Below are 19,366 nucleotides of genomic sequence, written 5' to 3' on the forward strand. Positions count from 1 at the left end.
TAAATTAGTGGTCCAGTGGTCCAGTGGTCTAGCACTGTGGTCTACATTGCAGACATACATCCATGTCGGCTATGGGTTCGAATTTGGCCCATGCCCTCTCTCCCTTCTTCTCCTACTTTCCTGTCTGTCGTTTTGATTGATTGATTGAGAATGTTTATTTTGGTCCCTTATACAATTCACAATACATATATTAAAAAATGTACACAGTCACAATGCATACCAGGACCAAAAAGGTGTAGGCTGAAGCCATGGCTTATTGCGCCTACCCTTGTTACATGCAAGTTTACTTTTTTTTAATCTTCACTATATCTCTCCAATAAAAATAACAAATAAATAAATCTTCTCCTCCTTCTCCTCCTCCCTTCCAGAGTTCTTCCTGGAGCTGCTGGACAACTCTGAGAAGTCCCTCAATGACATGTTCACGCGCACGTACGGCAAGCTCTACATGCAGAACTCGGAGGTGTTCCAGGACCTGTTCACGGAGCTGAAGCGCTACTACACGGGCGGCAACGTCAACCTGGAGGAGATGCTCAACGACTTCTGGTCCCGCCTGCTGGAGCGCATGTTCCAGCTGCTCAACTCCCAGTACCAGTTCAGCGACGACTACCTGGAGTGCATCAGCAAATACACAGACCAGCTCAGGCCCTTCGGAGACGTGCCCAGGAAGCTGAAGGCGCAGGTCACCAGGGCGTTCATCGCTGCCAGGACCTTCGTCCAGGGGCTGGTGGTGGGCAGAGAGGTGGCCAACAAGGTGGCCAAGGTGAGTTCTCTCCTCCTGGGGGGTCTTGGGTCACTGGTTAGACTGCTGACTCTGGTGTTGCTGACTTCTCTGAATCATCTGACTCCTCTCTGACTCCTCAGAATCAAAGCTGACTCCTCTGACTCCAGTGTTGCTGACTCCTTTGACTCCCGACTCTTCTGACTCATCTGACTCAGGTGTTGTTGGTAGACTCAGGTGTTGTTGGTAGACTCAGGTGTTGTTAGTAGACTCAGGTGTTGTTAGTAGACTCAGGTGTTAGTAGACTCAGGTGTTGTTGGTAGACTCAGGTGTTGTTAGTAGACTCAGGTGTTGTTAGTAGACTCAGGTGTTGTTAGTAGACTCAGGTGTTGTTAGTAGACTCAGGTGTTGTTAGTAGACTCAGGTGTTAGTAGACTCAGGTGTTGTTAGTAGACTCAGGTGTTGTTAGTAGACTCAGGTGTTGTTAGTAGACTCAGGTGTTGTTAGTAGACTCAGGTGTTGTTAGTAGACTCAGGTGTTGTTAGTAGACTCAGGTGTTGTTAGTAGACTCAGGTGTTGTTAGTAGACTCAGGTGTTGTTAGTAGACTCAGGTGTTGTTAGTAGACTCAGGTGTTGTTAGTAGACTCAGGTGTTGTTAGTAGACTCAGGTGTTAGTAGACTCAGGTGTTAGTAGACTCAGGTGTTAGTAGACTCAGGTGTTGTTGGTAGACTCAGGTGTTGCTGCTTCTCAGGTAGTTTAATCTCAGAGGTTTCAGCAGGAGGATACAGAGCTGATCCGTTCAGGGAAGCACAACGCACGCCAGCTTGAGACAATTTGATTGCTTAGATTCCTATCTCTTTATCTCCTCTATCTCTTTATCTCCTCTACCCCCCTGTACAGTTTATCCACTGTAAATAAATGTATTAGCATTATGACTGCCAATGGCCCCTGGTACGAGCATAGATTCGTTTTTCTTATGTTGACTGATGTGGAAAGATGAATCACTTACTTTGATTGTAAATCGTTTGTTATAAGACGCTTTGGATAAAGGCGTCTGTTAAATGTAACTGTAAAGCCTGGAGAAAATATGCAGTAGTGATATGTATCTTATCCATATTCAGTCATGTTCATATTTATGCATTATCTACAGTATAACTCAGATTAAATTGGTGTTTAAATACTTTTAATTCAGAATATAAACGACCCCACTAGTTGCCCTTGTTCTTGTGTACTACCCTCGCTGTCTAGAAACACACACACACACACACACACACACACACACACAACCCTCGCTGTCTAGAAGCACGCAAACACACACACACACGCAACAACCCTCACTGTGTAGAAGAACACACACACACACACACACAAACACTCCTCCCTCTTATTTATTCACCAGGAGCTTTTAGGCGGCACATCCCAGCGGAGGCTCTGTCCAACCGGCTGGACGTTTGTGTCCCGGAAACACGTCCCACCCCTCACCCCCCCTCACCCCCCCTCACCGCCTCCACCACGGCACTGGGGAGGGATGTTGTGATCCCCTGTTTACATCGATGCACTTCTGATCTGTATGTTTGAGGCCAATACAACTGGAGAAAAAAGCTTTTCTGTTTGATGTGGGGCTGCCCAGTGGCTAGTGTGTTGTATAAGCAGGGGCGGACTGGGATCAAAAAACAGCCCTGGCATTTGCGACACAACAGCCCTATTTCCAAACGCAACACGCAACACGGATTGTTAACATAAAAAGTCAGAGGACAGATGCCAAACTACCGACATGTTTGCTGTAATTATATGTAGTATCAGTAGGCAGTCATCAGTCAATATCTCTTTCAATAGCCTTTTCACACCGAATGTACTTTTTTGTGCTATTTTCGGCCCAATACATGCGAATTTCGGTGCATTCCTACTTCCAACTACACTTGCTCCCTGCATCCAGTTGTTGCACATTAACTGCATCGCTCTCATCAAATTCCCCCATTCTGAAAATGAAAGCAGTGTAACGTTAACTGCTGTTATAAACGGAATGATGACATGAGGTGCGTGTCCACTGGCGATATAGAGCTGACTACGATAGTTATGGAGATATACTCCAGTTCTATGAGTGGAGCGGAGCCCCATAGGGGAGCTCTGCTCCTATTGGTTTACCCCGCTACCTAAAGTAGCCAATGACTGAATTTTTCGATGTCCGCGCCCGCCCTGGGGTGCTATAAAAGGGGCGTCCTCCGTTCCCTCATTCTCCCAAACATACAATACAGCCGGGTTTGAACAATTTGAAGTGGGCCAGCAGCCCTATGGGGCTCCGCTCCACTCATAGAACTGGAGTATATCTCCATAACTATCGTTCTAGATCGTGGAGCTCCGCCCCATAGGGGAGCTCTGCTCCTATTGGTTTAGGGCCCTGGGCATCCGCGATGCAGAACTGCGTGGATGGCCCGGCCGATATAAAATGTTTTGGGCCGCGGTCTGCTGAAATAAGTTATTTTCAATGAAAATCACCAGAGACAAAATTACAAATATATATATATTTTTAATATAATACATTCTGAGCGGCCCAGAGTCTTGCGGCCCTCCTGGCATTTGCCAGGCTTGCCCGGTGGCCAGTCCGCCACTGTGTATAAGCTAAGCTTCACTCCATCTGAGAAAGTGGGGTGGGGGGAGGGAGGGGGGAGGGAGGGAGGGAGGAGGGAGGGGGAGTCACACACAGGGAGTTAAGACATGGGGCAAGGAGAGAGAGATTAAAGAGAAAGACCCTACAGGCGACTGTGAAGTGGGATTCTCTCTGTGACGCTCTGCCTCTGTTATTCTCTCTGTTGTCTCTCTCACGTCCTGTACTGTAACATCTCTGTGATGCTCGTTATTTCATTATGTATAGTTATTTAGTTATTTATATATTTATTTCGTTATTTGTATTGTTATTTCTTTTTTTATATACTGTAGTTATTTCGTTATTTGTAGAGTTATTGTATTATTTATATCGAGTATTACATTTATTTCGTTGGCTGGCTTTGTTCTCGATGGGCAGAGTTGTTGGCCTATGATCTGGTTCTGTGTGAATAGTTTTTTTAATGTTTAGATTTCAGAGTGAGAGAGATGTTTATTTAATGTATTAAAGAATAAAGCTGTTTATCGGTTCTTACCAGAGTAATTGTGGGGTTTCTAACTGGCTATGAGAGAGAGCAGCGCCAAACGCTGATGAAGTGTGATGTCGTCTGAAGGGCTTAGTGGGGAAATCCCGTCTCTTTAAATCCCTTTTTTAGACACACAAAAGAGCTACACCAAAGTGCATCATGGATCGAGCCTTCAACTTATGTAACTAAATCCCTGGCTTTTGTTTACATATAGTGAGGAAGAACAAGATATCATGTACATTTTGAAAGAGAAACAACAAGCCTTTTTTTTTTCCCACATGGGATTAAATGGATATTTCTAGTGAACTACCTTCACCCTCCCAGAGCTGAACAGAGCTGTGGTCAGCTGACCAGGCAGCCATTACCAGAGCTTTAGGTGGAACAGCTGCTGTTGCCACTAGCTTCTGTCAGGAGACAATGTATGTAAATTGAAGGCTGGCCCTGAGTGCAGCTTCAGACGTAGCCGCAGAGTCTGACAATGATAGAACGCCTTTGTATCTCCTCTGTTGGCTTAATGTTTGCTGTCCCTCTGAGAGAGAGAGAGAGAGAGAGAGAGAGAGAGAGAGAGAGAAATGGAGGGAGTGGTGAGAGAGAGAGGGAGTGGTGAAGGGGGGAGAGAGAGCGAGAGAGAAACATAAGAGAAACAGATATGATGCGTCGGAGGCGGAGGTTTTTCCACCGAGCGTCTCGTCTTGACCTTCTCTCAGGGCTCGCGCCTCGCAGGCTGGCAGTGATGGAACACCACCATCTTTATCTCAGTCCCAGAATCTCTGAAGCCCCGGGGCTGGTAGCCACCACTACCAGTTTAGTACTGAGGGGTAGACTGTTCTCTCAGCTGCCAGGGTCCAGTCTGAAGCCCCGGGGCTGGTAGCCACCACTACCAGTTTAGTACTGAGGGGTAGACTGTTGTCTCAGCTGCCAGGGTCCAGTCATTGGAAGAGGTAGTTTGTTGTGTATCACAGCAGGGTGTCCTGTAGACCATGTGACCTCCGTACTCCCGCCCTTCATCTCAGAGCTCTCTGTGGTTGGTCTCCTGTAGACCATGTGACCTCCGTACTCCCGCCCTTCATCTCAGAGCTCTCTGTGGTTGGTCTCCTGTAGACCATGTGACCTCCGTACTCCCGCCCTTCATCTCAGAGCTCTCTGTGGTTGGTCTCCTGTAGACCATGTGACCTCCGTACTCCCGCCCTTCATCTCAGAGCTCTCTGTGGTTGGTCTCCTGTAGACCATGTGACCTCCGTACTCCTGCCCTTCATCTCAGAGCTCTCTGTGGTTGGTCTCCTGTAGACCATGTGACCTCCGTACTCCCGCCCTTCATCTCAGAGCTCTCTGTGGTTGGTCTCCTGTAGACCATGTGACCTCCGTACTCCCGCCCTTCATCTCAGAGCTCTCTGTGGTTGGTCTCCTGTAGACCATGTGACCTCCGTACTCCCGCCTTTCATCTCAGAGCTCTCTGTGGTTGGTCTCCTGTAGACCATGTGACCTCCGTACTCCCGCCCTTCATCTCAGAGCTCTCTGTGGTTGGTCTCCTGTAGACCATGTGACCTCCGTACTCCCGCCCTTCATCTCAGAGCTCTCTGTGGTTGGTCTCCTGTAGACCATGTGACCTCCGTACTCCCGCCCTTCATCTCAGAGCTCTCTGTGGTTGGTCTCCTGTAGACCATGTGACCTCCGTACTCCTGCCCTTCATCTCAGAGCTCTCTGTGGTTGGTCTCCTGTAGACCATGTGACCTCCGTACTCCCGCCCTTCATCTCAGAGCTCTCTGTGGTTGGTCTCCTGTAGACCATGTGACCTCCGTACTCCCGCCCTTCATCTCAGAGCTCTCTGTGGTGGTTGTTGTTGATCGCTGAGTCGTTCCCAATCAGTAATAAAGACGTGGAATCACAGTTCAGGGAAACATATCAGGGCAGAGCAGAAGGTTGTCAGGCTGAAAACAGCCTGAATGGAGAGAGGGAGGGACGGAGGGAGAGAGAGAGCACGAAGTCACTTGACAGGACAAATCACCTTGACCTGAGATTCAACCGACAGCGCTGGCTGTTCTGAGACACAAACAGCCGAGTGTGACATCAGCAGCAAGCTGTTCTAGACTCGGAGCAGAAGGCGGTGCAGAGAGAGATTCGGGTTTTACAAACGACACAGGTCGTGAGTTAGATCCCCGGCGAGTCATACCAAAGACAATAAAAATGGTACCTGGTGTATGAAGATAGATATAGATAAGGGTCCATTGACCTGCAGGCTGTATGCATTCTAGATACTGTGCAGCTATAGACAGAATGCACATCTACAGATGCAGACGAGGCATTTAGCAGACGCCTTTATCCACAGCGACTTGCGACTAACACATTTGACTAAGTAAGTGAATCATCTATCCTGCTGCCAGTCGTAGCAGGAAACAGTATGCTTCTGCTCAGGCCACGAATGTGTCGCCTTCCGTGCAGAATCGTAGCCAGGGTGCAGTAAAGCGTTAGATAACATCCCCTCCCCTCCCCTCCTCTTATCCGCATGCCTGGAGACACATGTTCCAGATAGATGGTACGGTACATACCCTATACACACACGCACGCACACACACACTCACACACTCACACGTACAGTCCATGCCGCGCTAGATCCTTGACTTACTGCCGACGCCCCTATCTGTGTTATGAATCAGCATCTATCTGTGTTATGAATCAGCATCTCCTGCAGGAAGGTAATTGGAGCCAGACAGGTGGACTAGACGGGTTTCCTGTAAAGCTGCGTGTGTGTGTGTGTGTGTGTGTGAGAGGACTGTGTTCATCGGCGCTACGTGCTAGCTGCTAATAGCCACAGGTTTTATCACAGGTGTCAGGCTGGTGTCAGGGGGGGGACGGGGACGCATATATGCACATACACATATACACGCACCCACACGCACCCGTACACACACACACACACACACACACACACACACACTCTCATACCTCTCACCCCTCCTAAATTCTGTTGTTTGGTACCTGTACTATAGCAATGACAATAAAGACCATTCATTCATTCATTCATTCATTCATTCATTCATTCATTCATTCATTCATTCATTCATTCATCATACACGGACGCATACATGCACACACCCATATACTCTCTCACACACACACACACACACACACACACACACACACACACACACACACACACACACACACACACATCAAGCCCATTGAAGGCCCATGCAGTTTTGATCATCCAAAGGCTAGCAGCGGATATGATATGAACAGTAATCACTAAATTAGCGCTTCAAAGAGAAAGCTGAGGTATCAAGGGTCTTGCTGCTGCAGGGAGGTGATGGACAACCCTGCCTTACCTCTTTAATTACACCCAACAGCCTCCTGTAGTCTCCCAACCTTCATAATATACTATCATATAATAGAAGCCGTTTAGCTGGGGCTTTTATCCAAAGCGACTTACACTGCAGTGAGTGCAGACATGTTTCAGTATATATGGTCCCAGTGGGAATCGAACCCACAACCTAAGCGTAATTAGAACCATGCTCTACCAAGTGAGCCACAGAGGACCACTTCAGAGCTGTAACACAGGACTGCTGATCTGGAGTCATTTCTTTGCATTTTATGTCTTGATGAATCTGGTTAATGTTAATGTTAATGTTAATTTTATTTATAATGCGCCCCCCATCCAACTTTTACATCGGCCCGGGGCGCAGCCCGGGTAAAGGAACAGATAAAGACAAGGACAAGGACAAGGAACACAGAAAGCAAACAGACACAGACTACTTAAACGAACATCTCAAGGGATACAATTTACAACAAATAGGGAGAAGACTTAGGGAACATCATTGACGAAGAGGTGGATTTTGGGTGGTTATAAGGGCAGGTGGCGCCCTGATCCTGGGTCAGTGTTTCTGCTCTTTGTGGACACGGCCCTGGTTTAGACCTGATCCTGGGTCAGACTGCCGTCAGAGAGATGGAACCTTGCTGACTTGACGATGTTTCAGTCAGAATGACCAGAATGGCTGTAGACCATCTGGCTGAACCGATGCAGGCACGCACACAGACACAAACACACACACACACACACACACACACACACAGACACACACACACACCCCCACGCTCACACACATACACACACACTCCACTTCCCACTCTCCCTCACTGTATGTCGTCAGTGAGTGGTTCATGCTAGAATGTTGAGTGGTGCTAGAAATAAATAAACAGCTCTGCTATGATCTTATGATGCTGACCAGATCAGAGGACGTAGAATGGGATTACGGCAGACTTCCTCCCTCAGACAGACTCCTGGGATCACTCCTGGATTACACAACAGGAAATCCTCCTCAGGATTGGAGATTACGATGACCATTTAGAATGTCTAGCTCTGCGATACTTAAAACACAGTCAAAACCCCATTATACCAGCTTGTGAAAGAAGATTGCGAGGGATTTGATCGTTTGAAGGGTTTAAAGTTCATTTAGACGTTTACATTTGAACCATTTAGCAGTCGTGTCACGTCATGGATGAAAAACTGACCAGGGTAAAGAGGTTCATACTGAATTCACTGATAATCAGGGCCTGTGTTCTGACGATTTATGCTGCCTTGCTACCATAGTGCAACTCTAACCATAACCCATGCACATGCACAGAATCGCTAAGTAGCACATCTCGATAGGTCGCACATATCAACAGAACACCGGACTGGGCCAAACAGATCAGCCCTGGCATTTCAGGCACACACCAGCCCAATATCAGACCACACCACAGGCTTGTAAAGTAACAACACACTCAGTGTGCCTTCTCTGTTAACACTACAGTAGCATCTCAACATGGTCGGTAGGAAATAAGCTGGCATGCTTCAAAGTGACCATTTGAGTTACATTTTTCACTAACATTTTTGGCATTTAGCAGACGCCTTTATCCAAAGCATGAGTTCCAGGCGCAGGCCCATCATCATCATTCTTCTCTGTCACAGAGTTCATGAAGGGTTCTAGAAGGTTCATGAAGGTTTAAGCTCACATGGAACGTGTTTCCCAACACCTGTCAATCAAGTCTCTGAACGTTGTTCTTTATTGCGCGAGTGCACGGAACTCTGAGCCCTTCAGCGCAGGATCCTGATCCTGGTTTCTGTTTGGATCTTGATAACTGTTCTGGACCATCGGCCCATCTGGGGATCTGCCAGAGTTGCCAGGTGGGCTGGTCCAGGCTCGCAGTACCGTAGTACTGTAGTACCGTAGTACTGTAGCGCGCTGCGTGTTTCTCCTCTATGGCTTACTCCGTCATGTTGATCGCATTATACACTCATTTCCTGTCACTAACTTGTCTCAGAGTTTTACCCTGAGCTCCAAGGCAAAGCCTCACCCTGACACAGCGTTTACTTTACATTACTTTTCTACCTGACTCAAAGTCTTTGCCTTTGACACGAGGGAGATTCCAGTATGAGTTCAGTGTGTTCTGTCTGTGGTGCTTTTCCCTTCGCATATACAGTATGTCCTTCATATTTTGAGAGATCGAGATCGATCAGCATCTGCCTCAGCTCAGAGAGAGAGAGAGAGAGACATGATTGAGACGTCTCCCAGGGCCAGATATAGAGGCCAGTTGACCTGGACCATGTGGGGGGGCGTCACTGTCCCAGGGTTCTCAGCTGCGGGCCCTGCAGACGGCAAACACATCCGGCTGTGACAGAACCCAGGAGCTCCCTCTCTCTCTCTGTCCCTCTCTCTTTCTCTGTCCCTCTCTCTCTCTCTGTCCCTCCCTCTTTCTCTTTTCTCCCCTCACTCTCTCTCTGTCCCTCCCTCTTTCTCTTTTCTCCCCTCTCTCTCTCTCTCTACCTCTCTCTTTCTCTTTTCTCCCCTCACTCTCTCTCTCTACCTCTCTCTTTCTCTTTTCTCCCCTCACTCTCTCTCTGTCCCTCTCTCTCTCTCTTTTCTCCCCTCTCTCTCTCTCTGTCCCTCCCTCTCTCTCTCTCCCTCCCTCTCTCTCTCCCTCCCTCTCTCTCTCTTTTCTCCCCTCACTCTCTCTCTGTCCCTCCCTCTCTCTCTCTCTGTCCCTCTCTCTTTCTCTTTTCTCCCCTCACTCTCTCTCTGTCCCTCCCTCTCTCTCTCTCTGTCCCTCCCTCTCTCTCTCCCTCCCTCTCTCTCTCCCTCCCTCCCTCTCTCGCTCTCTATCCCTCTCCCTCTTTCTCCCCTCACTCTCTCTGTCCCTCTCTCTCTGTCCCCTTTTTCTCTCTCTCTCTCCCTCCCTGCCTCTCTCTTTCTCTCTCTCGCTCGTTCCCTCTCTCTTTCTCCCTCTCTCTTTCTCCCTCTCTCTTTCTCCCTCTCTCTTTCTCCCCTCTCTCTCCCTCTCTACCCCCCCCCTCTCTCTCCTTCCATCTCTCTATCTCTCTTTCTCTCCCCCCTCTCTCTCTCTCTCTTGCTCTCTCTCCCCCTCTCTCTCCCCCCCCCCCCCCCTCCCTCTCTCCCCCAGAGCTCCTCTCTCTCCTGGGTGGGAGGCTGGCTCCTAGCTCAGGTCAGCCTCAGCAGAGAGGGACAGATGACAGCCTCAGCAGAGAGGGACAGATGACAGCCTCAGCAGAGAGGGACAGATGACAGCCTCAGCAGAGAGGGACAGATGACAGCCTCAGCAGAGAGGGACAGATGACAGCCTCAGCAGAGAGGGACAGATGACAGCCTCAGCAGAGAGGGACAGATGACAGCCTCAGCAGAGAGGGACAGATGACAGCCTCAGCAGAGAGGGACAGATGACAGCCTCAGCAGAGAGGGACAGATGACAGCCTCAGCAGAGAGGGACAGATGACAGCCTCAGCAGAGAGGGACAGATGACAGCCTCAGCAGAGAGGGACAGATGACAGCCTCAGCAGAGAGGGACAGATGACAGCCTCAGCAGAGAGGGACAGATGACAGCCTCAGCAGAGAGGGACAGATGACAGCCTCAGCAGAGAGGGACAGATGACAGCCTCAGCAGAGAGGGACAGATGACAGCCTCAGCAGAGAGGGACAGATGACAGCCTCAGCAGAGAGGGACAGATGACTGCTGGCGTGGAGCTGCCGGCATGTCAATGGGAAAAGTGCTGCTGGACCAGAGACGTCCTTTTTTAACGAAGAGATTCTGATCAGGAGAGAATTGGAAGAATGTTGGCCGAGAGGGAGAAGAGGGACACAAGCTGTAGTTAGTCAATTTAATCAACTGTTTAGTTTTTTTATTTCACTTTTTATTCATCCACGGGAAACAAGCTGAGACTAAGATCTGTTTTTTACGAGTGTGGCCTGTCCGAATTTGTCATACAATTACCGGTACAAAAAAAACTGTTTGAATTTGAATATGATCAGAACATTGTGATTGGCACGTTACCTTGACAACAGTGGTAGTTTTGAGAACCGTATTTCTAAGCACAGGTCAGAAACGATCACATTATATACATATAAATGAACACTTAAGACGTTTTATTGTATTAACTCTGTTTTGTATTTTGTAACTGTTGTACGAAAACAAGCACTTAGTGTCCGTGCTTTATCATGATTAGCTGTAACTTCATCCACGATTAAGAACGACCTTATACACCTTATTGCTTACATATATATATATATATATATATATACTCTACTCTCTCATATATATGCTCACACACACACACACTAATGAATGAAAACGAGGGTATGCTTCTGTGAGCTGCTACCTGAGGAAATAGGATCTGATGAGAAAGTGAAGGAGATTTATTAAGCATGCAAAACCAGTTATTTTAAGAAACCTTCTAGAACATACTGTACTGTTCGCTACGTGACAAAGAAAGGTTGATTACCGCTGCTGCCCACCTTGGTACTTTAGAAAATGTGTAGGCTGAAGAAGTTTGACGTGTTGGGTTTCTCTCACAGTACTGTACACTCAACACACAGCAGAGGAATCGAAATATTGCTGGCGAACGGCTCGTATTTTAGTAACTCTTAATAGCTACTAACACTTTGTAAACCACTTTGCATAGTGCAACCCTGCATGTGGGCAACAGCTTATTAAAACACCAGAAGCTTCACATGAAGAACATTTCCTAAATGGTTCCTACAGCGCTGGAGACAGTTCTTATCGTTATTACAAACATCTAGACGTCACAACAAGGACAGACATTAAGGGAAAACAAATAACTCCATGAAGTAGAAGGTAAGAAAAATAAAGTAATTATAAGACAAAACACAACAGCAAACTAAAGAGACAATAAACAACAGCAAACTAAAGAGACAATAAACAACAGCAAACTAAAAAGACAACAAACAACAGCAAACTAAAAAGACAACAAACAGCAAACTAAAAAGACAACAAACAACAGCAAACTAAAAAGACAATAAACAACAGCAAACTAAAAAGACAACAAACAACAGCAAACTAAAAAGACAATAAACAACAGCAAACTAAAAAGACAACAAACAACAGCAAACTAAAAAGACAATAAACAACAGCAAACTAAAAAGACAACAAACAACAGCAAACTAAAAAGACAACGAACAACAGCAAACTAAAAAGACAACGAACAACAGCAAACTAAAAAGACAATAAACAGCAAACTAAAAAGACAACAAACAACAGCAAACTAAAAAGACAACAAACAACAGCAAACTAAAAAGACAATAAACAACAGCAAACTAAAAAGACAACAAACAACAGCAAACTAAAAAGACAACAAACAACAGCAAACTAAAAAGACAACAAACAACAGCAAACTAAAAAGACAACAAACAACAGCAAACTAAAAAGACAACAAACAACAGCAAACTAAAAAGACAATAAACAGCAAACTAAAAAGACAACAAACAACAGCAAACTAAAAAGACAACAAACAACAGCAAACTAAAAAGACAATAAACAACAGCAAACTAAAAAGACAACAAACAACAGCAAACTAAAAAGACAACAAACAACAGCAAACTAAAAAGACAACAAACAACAGCAAACTAAAAAGACAACAAACAACAGCAAACTAAAAAGACAACAAACAACAGCAAACTAAAAAGACAATAAACAACAGCAAACTAAAAAGACAACAAACAACAGCAAACTAAAAAGACAACAAACAACAGCAAACTAAAAAGACAATAAACAACAGCAAACTAAAAAGACAATAAACAACAGCAAACTAAAAAGACAACAAACAACAGCAAACTAAAAAGACAACGAACAACAGCAAACTAAAAAGACAACAAACAACAGCAAACTAAAAAGACAATAAACAGCAAACTAAAAAGACAACAAACAACAGCAAACTAAAAAGACAATAAACAGCAAACTAAAAAGACAACAAACAACAGCAAACTAAAAAGACAATAAACAGCAAACTAAAAAGACAACAAACAACAGCAAACTAAAAAGACAACAAACAACAGCAAACTAAAAAGACAATAAACAACAGCAAACTAAAAAGACAACAAACAGCAAACTAAAAAGACAACAAACAACAGCAAACTAAAAAGACAACAAACAACAGCAAACTAAAAAGACAACAAACAACAGCAAACTAAAAAGACAACAAACAACAGCAAACTAAAAAGACAACAAACAACAGCAAACTAAAAAGACAACAAACAACAGCAAACTAAAAAGACAACAAACAACAGCAAACTAAAAAGACAATAAACAACAGCAAACTAAAAAGACAACAAACAACAGCAAACTAAAAAGACAACAAACAACAGCAAACTAAAAAGACAACAAACAACAGCAAACTAAAAAGACAACAAACAACAGCAAACTAAAAAGACAACAAACAACAGCAAACTAAAAAGACAACAAACAACAGCAAACTAAAAAGACAACAAACAACAGCAAACTAAAAAGACAACGAACAACAGCAAACTAAAAAGACAATAAACAACAGCAAACTAAAAAGACAACAAACAACAGCAAACTAAAAAGACAACAAACAACAGCAAACTAAAAAGACAACAAACAACAGCAAACTAAAAAGACAACAAACAACAGCAAACTAAAAAGACAATAAACAACAGCAAACTAAAAAGACAACAAACAACAGCAAACTAAAAAGACAACAAACAACAGCAAACTAAAAAGACAATAAACAACAGCAAACTAAAAAGACAACAAACAACAGCAAACTAAAAAGACAACAAACAACAGCAAACTAAAAAGACAACAAACAACAGCAAACTAAAAAGACAACAAACAACAGCAAACTAAAAAGACAACAAACAACAGCAAACTAAAAAGACAATAAACAACAGCAAACTAAAAAGACAACAAACAACAGCAAACTAAAAAGACAATAAACAACAGCAAACTAAAAAGACAACAAACAACAGCAAACTAAAAAGACAACAAACAACAGCAAACTAAAAAGACAACAAACAACAGCAAACTAAAAAGACAATAAACAACAGCAAACTAAAAAGACAATAAACAACAGCAAACTAAAAAGACAACAAACAACAGCAAACTAAAAAGACAACGAACAACAGCAAACTAAAAAGACAATAAACAGCAAACTAAAAAGACAACAAACAGCAAACTAAAAAGACAACAAACAACAGCAAACTAAAAAGACAACAAACAACAGCAAACTAAAAAGACAATAAACAGCAAACTAAAAAGACAACAAACAGCAAACTAAAAAGACAACAAACAACAGCAAACTAAAAAGACAATAAACAGCAAACTAAAAAGACAACAAACAACAGCAAACTAAAAAGACAATAAACAGCAAACTAAAAAGACAACAAACAACAGCAAACTAAAAAGACAATAAACAGCAAACTAAAAAGACAACAAACAACAGCAAACTAAAAAGACAATAAACAGCAAACTAAAAAGACAACAAACAACAGCAAACTAAAAAGACAATAAACAGCAAACTAAAAAGACAACAAACAACAGCAAACTAAAAAGACAACAAACAACAGCAAACTAAAAAGTCAATAAACAACAGCAAACTAAAAAGACAACAAACAGCAAACTAAAAAGACAACAAACAACAGCAAACTAAAAAGACAACAAACAACAGCAAACTAAAAAGACAACAAACAACAGCAAACTAAAAAGACAACAAACAACAGCAAACTAAAAAGACAACAAACAACAGCAAACTAAAAAGACAACAAACAACAGCAAACTAAAAAGACAACAAACAACAGCAAACTAAAAAGACAACAAACAACAGCAAACTAAAAAGACAACAAACAACAGCAAACTAAAAAGACAACAAACAACAGCAAACTAAAAAGACAACAAACAACAGCAAACTAAAAAGACAATAAACAACAGCAAACTAAAAAGACAACGAACAGCAAACTAAAAAGACAACAAACAACAGCAAACTAAAAAGACAACAAACAACAGCAAACTAAAAAGACAATAAACAACAGCAAACTAAAAAGACAACAAACAACAGCAAACTAAAAAGACAACAAACAACAGCAAACTAAAAAGACAACAAACAACAGCAAACTAAAAAGACAACAAACAACAGCAAACTAAAAAGACAATAAACAACAGCAAACTAAAAAGACAATAAACAACAGCAAACTAAAAAGACAACAAACAACAGCAAACTAAAAAGACAACGAACAACAGCAAACTAAAAAGACAACAAACAACAGCAAACTAAAAAGACAATAAACAGCAAACTAAAAAGACAACAAACAACAGCAAACTAAAAAGACAATAAACAGCAAACTAAAAAGACAACAAACAACAGCAAACTAAAAAGACAACAAACAACAGCAAACTAAAAAGACAATAAACAACAGCAAACTAAAAAGACAACAAACAGCAAACTAAAAAGACAACAAACAACAGCAAACTAAAAAGACAATAAACAGCAAAGAGACAAAAACAAAACAAAAATGCCTTATGCCAGTAAACAGAAATGTGTGTGCAATGGGGGAAGGGGGGGGGGGCATTACCACCATCAACAACCACGTAGATGTAAGAGTTCATATATCTAAACAATAAATACATATTTAAATAAAAAAATAAAAAATGCCTACGTAATGTAGCCTAATTTGTCATGGATTCTCTTCCATGAAAGATAAGAAGGGGGACCACACTTCTGAAAACCTTATCCTGCAGGTCGTATTTAAGTCTCTTCAAGGGCAACAGCTAGGGTTCTGGGTGAACCATAGCTGTTCAGTAGGAATGACATCAGGGTTCCATACAATTAAAATTCACTTTTTTGCCAAAAATCTAAGAGTGTCAAACAATTTCCCATGTTCAGGACTCATATTTACATTTGCATCAACCCCTAAAAGGTACAAAAGAGGAGATTTGCTCAATTTGAGCTTAAGTATGGATTCAACCAGAGCATGGATCGATTGCCAAAGGGTTTGATCTTGGGACAGAACCAAAACATATGAGGATATGTCCCCAGACTTTTCTTATATTTATTACATAACGAAGAGTACTCCAGGGACACCTTAATAAGACGAACTAGAGTAACATTTTTCTGTTAAATAAACTTGCAATTATGTTCAAGAACTCTGGGAGACAGTGATGATGAGTTTACTTTCGCACATATCTGCATCCATGTTTCCTGGTCCAAATTTATGTTCAAATATTTTTCCAAAATATTTTTCAGAGGTAGGAGGAAGGCACTCTACTGCTAAGAATCTTATAGTCATTTTAATTGTTAGTTGAGCACTAACAATACATTTTCTATGTCATATATCTTAAATCTAAAACTGTCTTTCTGAGTTAGGGAATACAAAAAATGTCTTAGTTGTAAGGACTTTAAAAAGTTGGTAGAAGAAAAACCATATTCTTCCCAGATATACCTGCAATTATTCCAAGCCGATTAAAGCACTGTCAATAACAAAATATTTCTCAAACCCTGAAGAGGGGTACTTGTTTATAAATGGAAGAGATTTTAAAGAAATTGGATAGCTGAAGTTTACTTCAATCTATGGATTTCCATAGAGGCTCTGAGTCCTGGAACCATTCATTTATCCGTTTGATTTGAGCAGACCAATAGTAAAGCTCGAAGTTAAGGAGAGCAAGACCCCCTTCCTTACAAGATTTACATAGAGTAGCTAGTGATATCCGTGCTTTATTACGAGACCACAGACATTTGGATAATTCTGTGTTTAACTCTTTAAAGAATAACTTTGGAATGGGACAAGGCAGAGATTGAAATAGGTAGGTTAATCTTGGCATTAAATTCATTTTAACTACATTAATCCGGCCAATAAGCGAAAGAGGTAAATTAGTCCAGCGACCCATGTCCTCTTTCAGTTTTTCTTTAAGTAGTGTATAATTACATTTAAATAAGTTATCTAGCACTGGAGAAATAAAAGTACCAAGATAAGTGAAACCTTCATTTGTCCATCTGAAATGGGATAATATGTTCAGTTTATCAACATCTATGGGATTAAGTGGACAAGGAATAGATTTGGATACATTTATATTGTAGTCTGAAAGAGAGCCATATCATTGAATAAGTGATAATAACTTTGGAATAGATTGTTCTAAATTTGACAAAAAATTATAATGTATCGTCTGCATAAAGAGAGATATTCAGCAAGTATGCCCTCAATCTTGCAATCTAACCGAATTGATTGAGCGAAGGGTTCGATCACCAGTGCAAATAAAAGTGGGGATAATGGACAACCTTGCCGGGTGCCCCTCGCTAAGTTAGAAAGCAGACCGTTAGTAAGAACCTGGAGCGCTGGAGACAATTCTAATAATGAGCAACAGTATTCTTCATCCAGCACCACATTCTCTGACTCGGGTCTCTGGAACCCTAATTTAGAACCCGATCGAGGTGCGTCTTTATTTAACAGCAGTCAGGGAGGGTGAGACAGGTCTTTATTTAACAGAAGTCAGGGAGGGTGAGACAGGTCTTTATTTAACAGAAGTCAGGGAGGGTTGTTGTTGTGACGTGTCCTGAGTTTCCTGGCAGACAGAACTGCCTTGAGGCCATCAGGGGCAGAGCCTGGGACTGGGCTTGGGGCTCTGGTTGGGGCTGGGACTGGGGTTGGGGCAGAGGCTGGGGCTTAGGCCTGGGGGCTGGGACTGGGCTTGGGGCTCTAGCTGGTGGTTGGGGCTGAGAGCTTGTGCTGGGGCTGGGACTGGGGTTGGGGCCTGGGGCTATGGCTGGGGTTGGGGCTTGAGGCCGGGGCTTGGGGCTATGGCTTGAGGCCGGGGCTTGGGGCTATGGCTGGGGCTGACGGCTTGTCCTTGGACTCTGGCTGGGTCTTGGGGCTGGGGGTATGGTTGGAGCTGGTGTTGGGGCAGAGGCTGGGGATTAGGGCTGGGCCCTAGGGCTGGGACTGAAGCTGTGCGTTGCTTGCCTTGTGTTGCATTGAGTCACTGCAGAGTGTGTCGTGATTGCGGCCTCATGTGAATTCCACCCCACACTCTCCTGTCAGTGTCTGAGCCCCTCCAACTCTACAGTCAGTGACACTGTTGTGGCTCCACAGCCCTGTCTTCCTCCCTGGGAGGTTTCCATTACAGAAGCTGTTTCTCTCCCTCTCTCCCTCTCCCTCTCTCTCTCTCTCTCTCTCTCTCTCTCTCTCTCCCTCTCTCTCTCTCTCTCTCTCTCTGTATGAGGTAGATCTACTGTGGGCTTTTAGGAAGGTATACAAAATGCTGATGGAACATTTAAGACGCAGATTAAGACTAATAATCATCCTCAATGGAGATTTTCTGTTGCAGGTGTGATCCTGGACTAGTCGTCAGACTTGTCTGTGAAACCCGCCCTTAATTTAACCGCGTCCATCTCGAGTCTCACAGCGTACACAATAGGTCGTACACACTGGGATGGAGCACAATACAGGACATCAAACTACAGCGGTCGCCCATGGTAACCACACACACACACAACCAGTCTATCTATCTGTCTATCTATCTATATATATATATATCTATCCTATCTGTCTATCTATCTATCTATCTATCCTATCTATATATATATATATATATATATATATCCTATCTAAACTCCCCCAGCAGACTAACAGAGACGCTACTGAGCTGACTGATATACTGCAGCTCTGCTGTAGTAGGAGTAGTAATAGTCGTTGCAGCCGTGCTTTTTTCTGTGTATAACATAGAAAACACATCTATCAGACCAAAACATTACTGAAAATGTGTAGGCGGAAGCAGTAACTTATTTTGCCTTCCCTCCTTATTCTAAGACAAAACAGAAGCAATAAAAGCAATTCCAATTATTATTTCATTTATTTATTTACAGTAGAGAAACTGTACAGGGGGGTAGTGGGGATGAGGAGGTTGTTAGGAGGGACAGTTGAGATGTAACCTGAAGAGATGGAGGTCTTCAATCTACGGCTAAAGACAGATAGGATAGATAGGATAGATAGATAGATACATAGATAGATAGGATAGATAGATAGATATGATAGATAGATAGATAGATAGATATGATAGATAGATAGATAGATAGGTAGATAGATAGATAGATACATAGATACATAGATAGATAGATAGACAGATATAGATAGATAGATAGATAGATAGATAGATAGATAGATAGGATAGATAGATAGATAGATAGATAGATAGATAGATAGATAGATTGATGGATTGATAGATAGATTG

General features: G+C 43.2%; 1 protein-coding gene across 1 annotated transcript in view; it reads left to right on the forward strand.

Annotated features, from left to right (window-relative positions):
- The window catches only part of LOC308175318 (glypican-6-like), a gene marked incomplete at both ends in the record, with an annotated part of 215,632 nt that overhangs the window by 138,320 nt on the left and 57,946 nt on the right, over nt 1–19,366 (forward strand). The window contains one exon of the mRNA XM_080551002.1: nt 369–760. Within this exon, the coding sequence (XP_080407128.1) occupies nt 369–760 (392 nt within the window). The remainder of the gene's footprint in view (nt 1–368; nt 761–19,366) is intronic.

Source organism: Nansenia antarctica (assembly GCF_963989245.1).
Source record: "Nansenia antarctica genome assembly, contig: SCAFFOLD_123, whole genome shotgun sequence".
In the NCBI taxonomy this organism is placed as follows: domain Eukaryota; kingdom Metazoa; phylum Chordata; class Actinopteri; order Argentiniformes; family Microstomatidae; genus Nansenia; species Nansenia antarctica.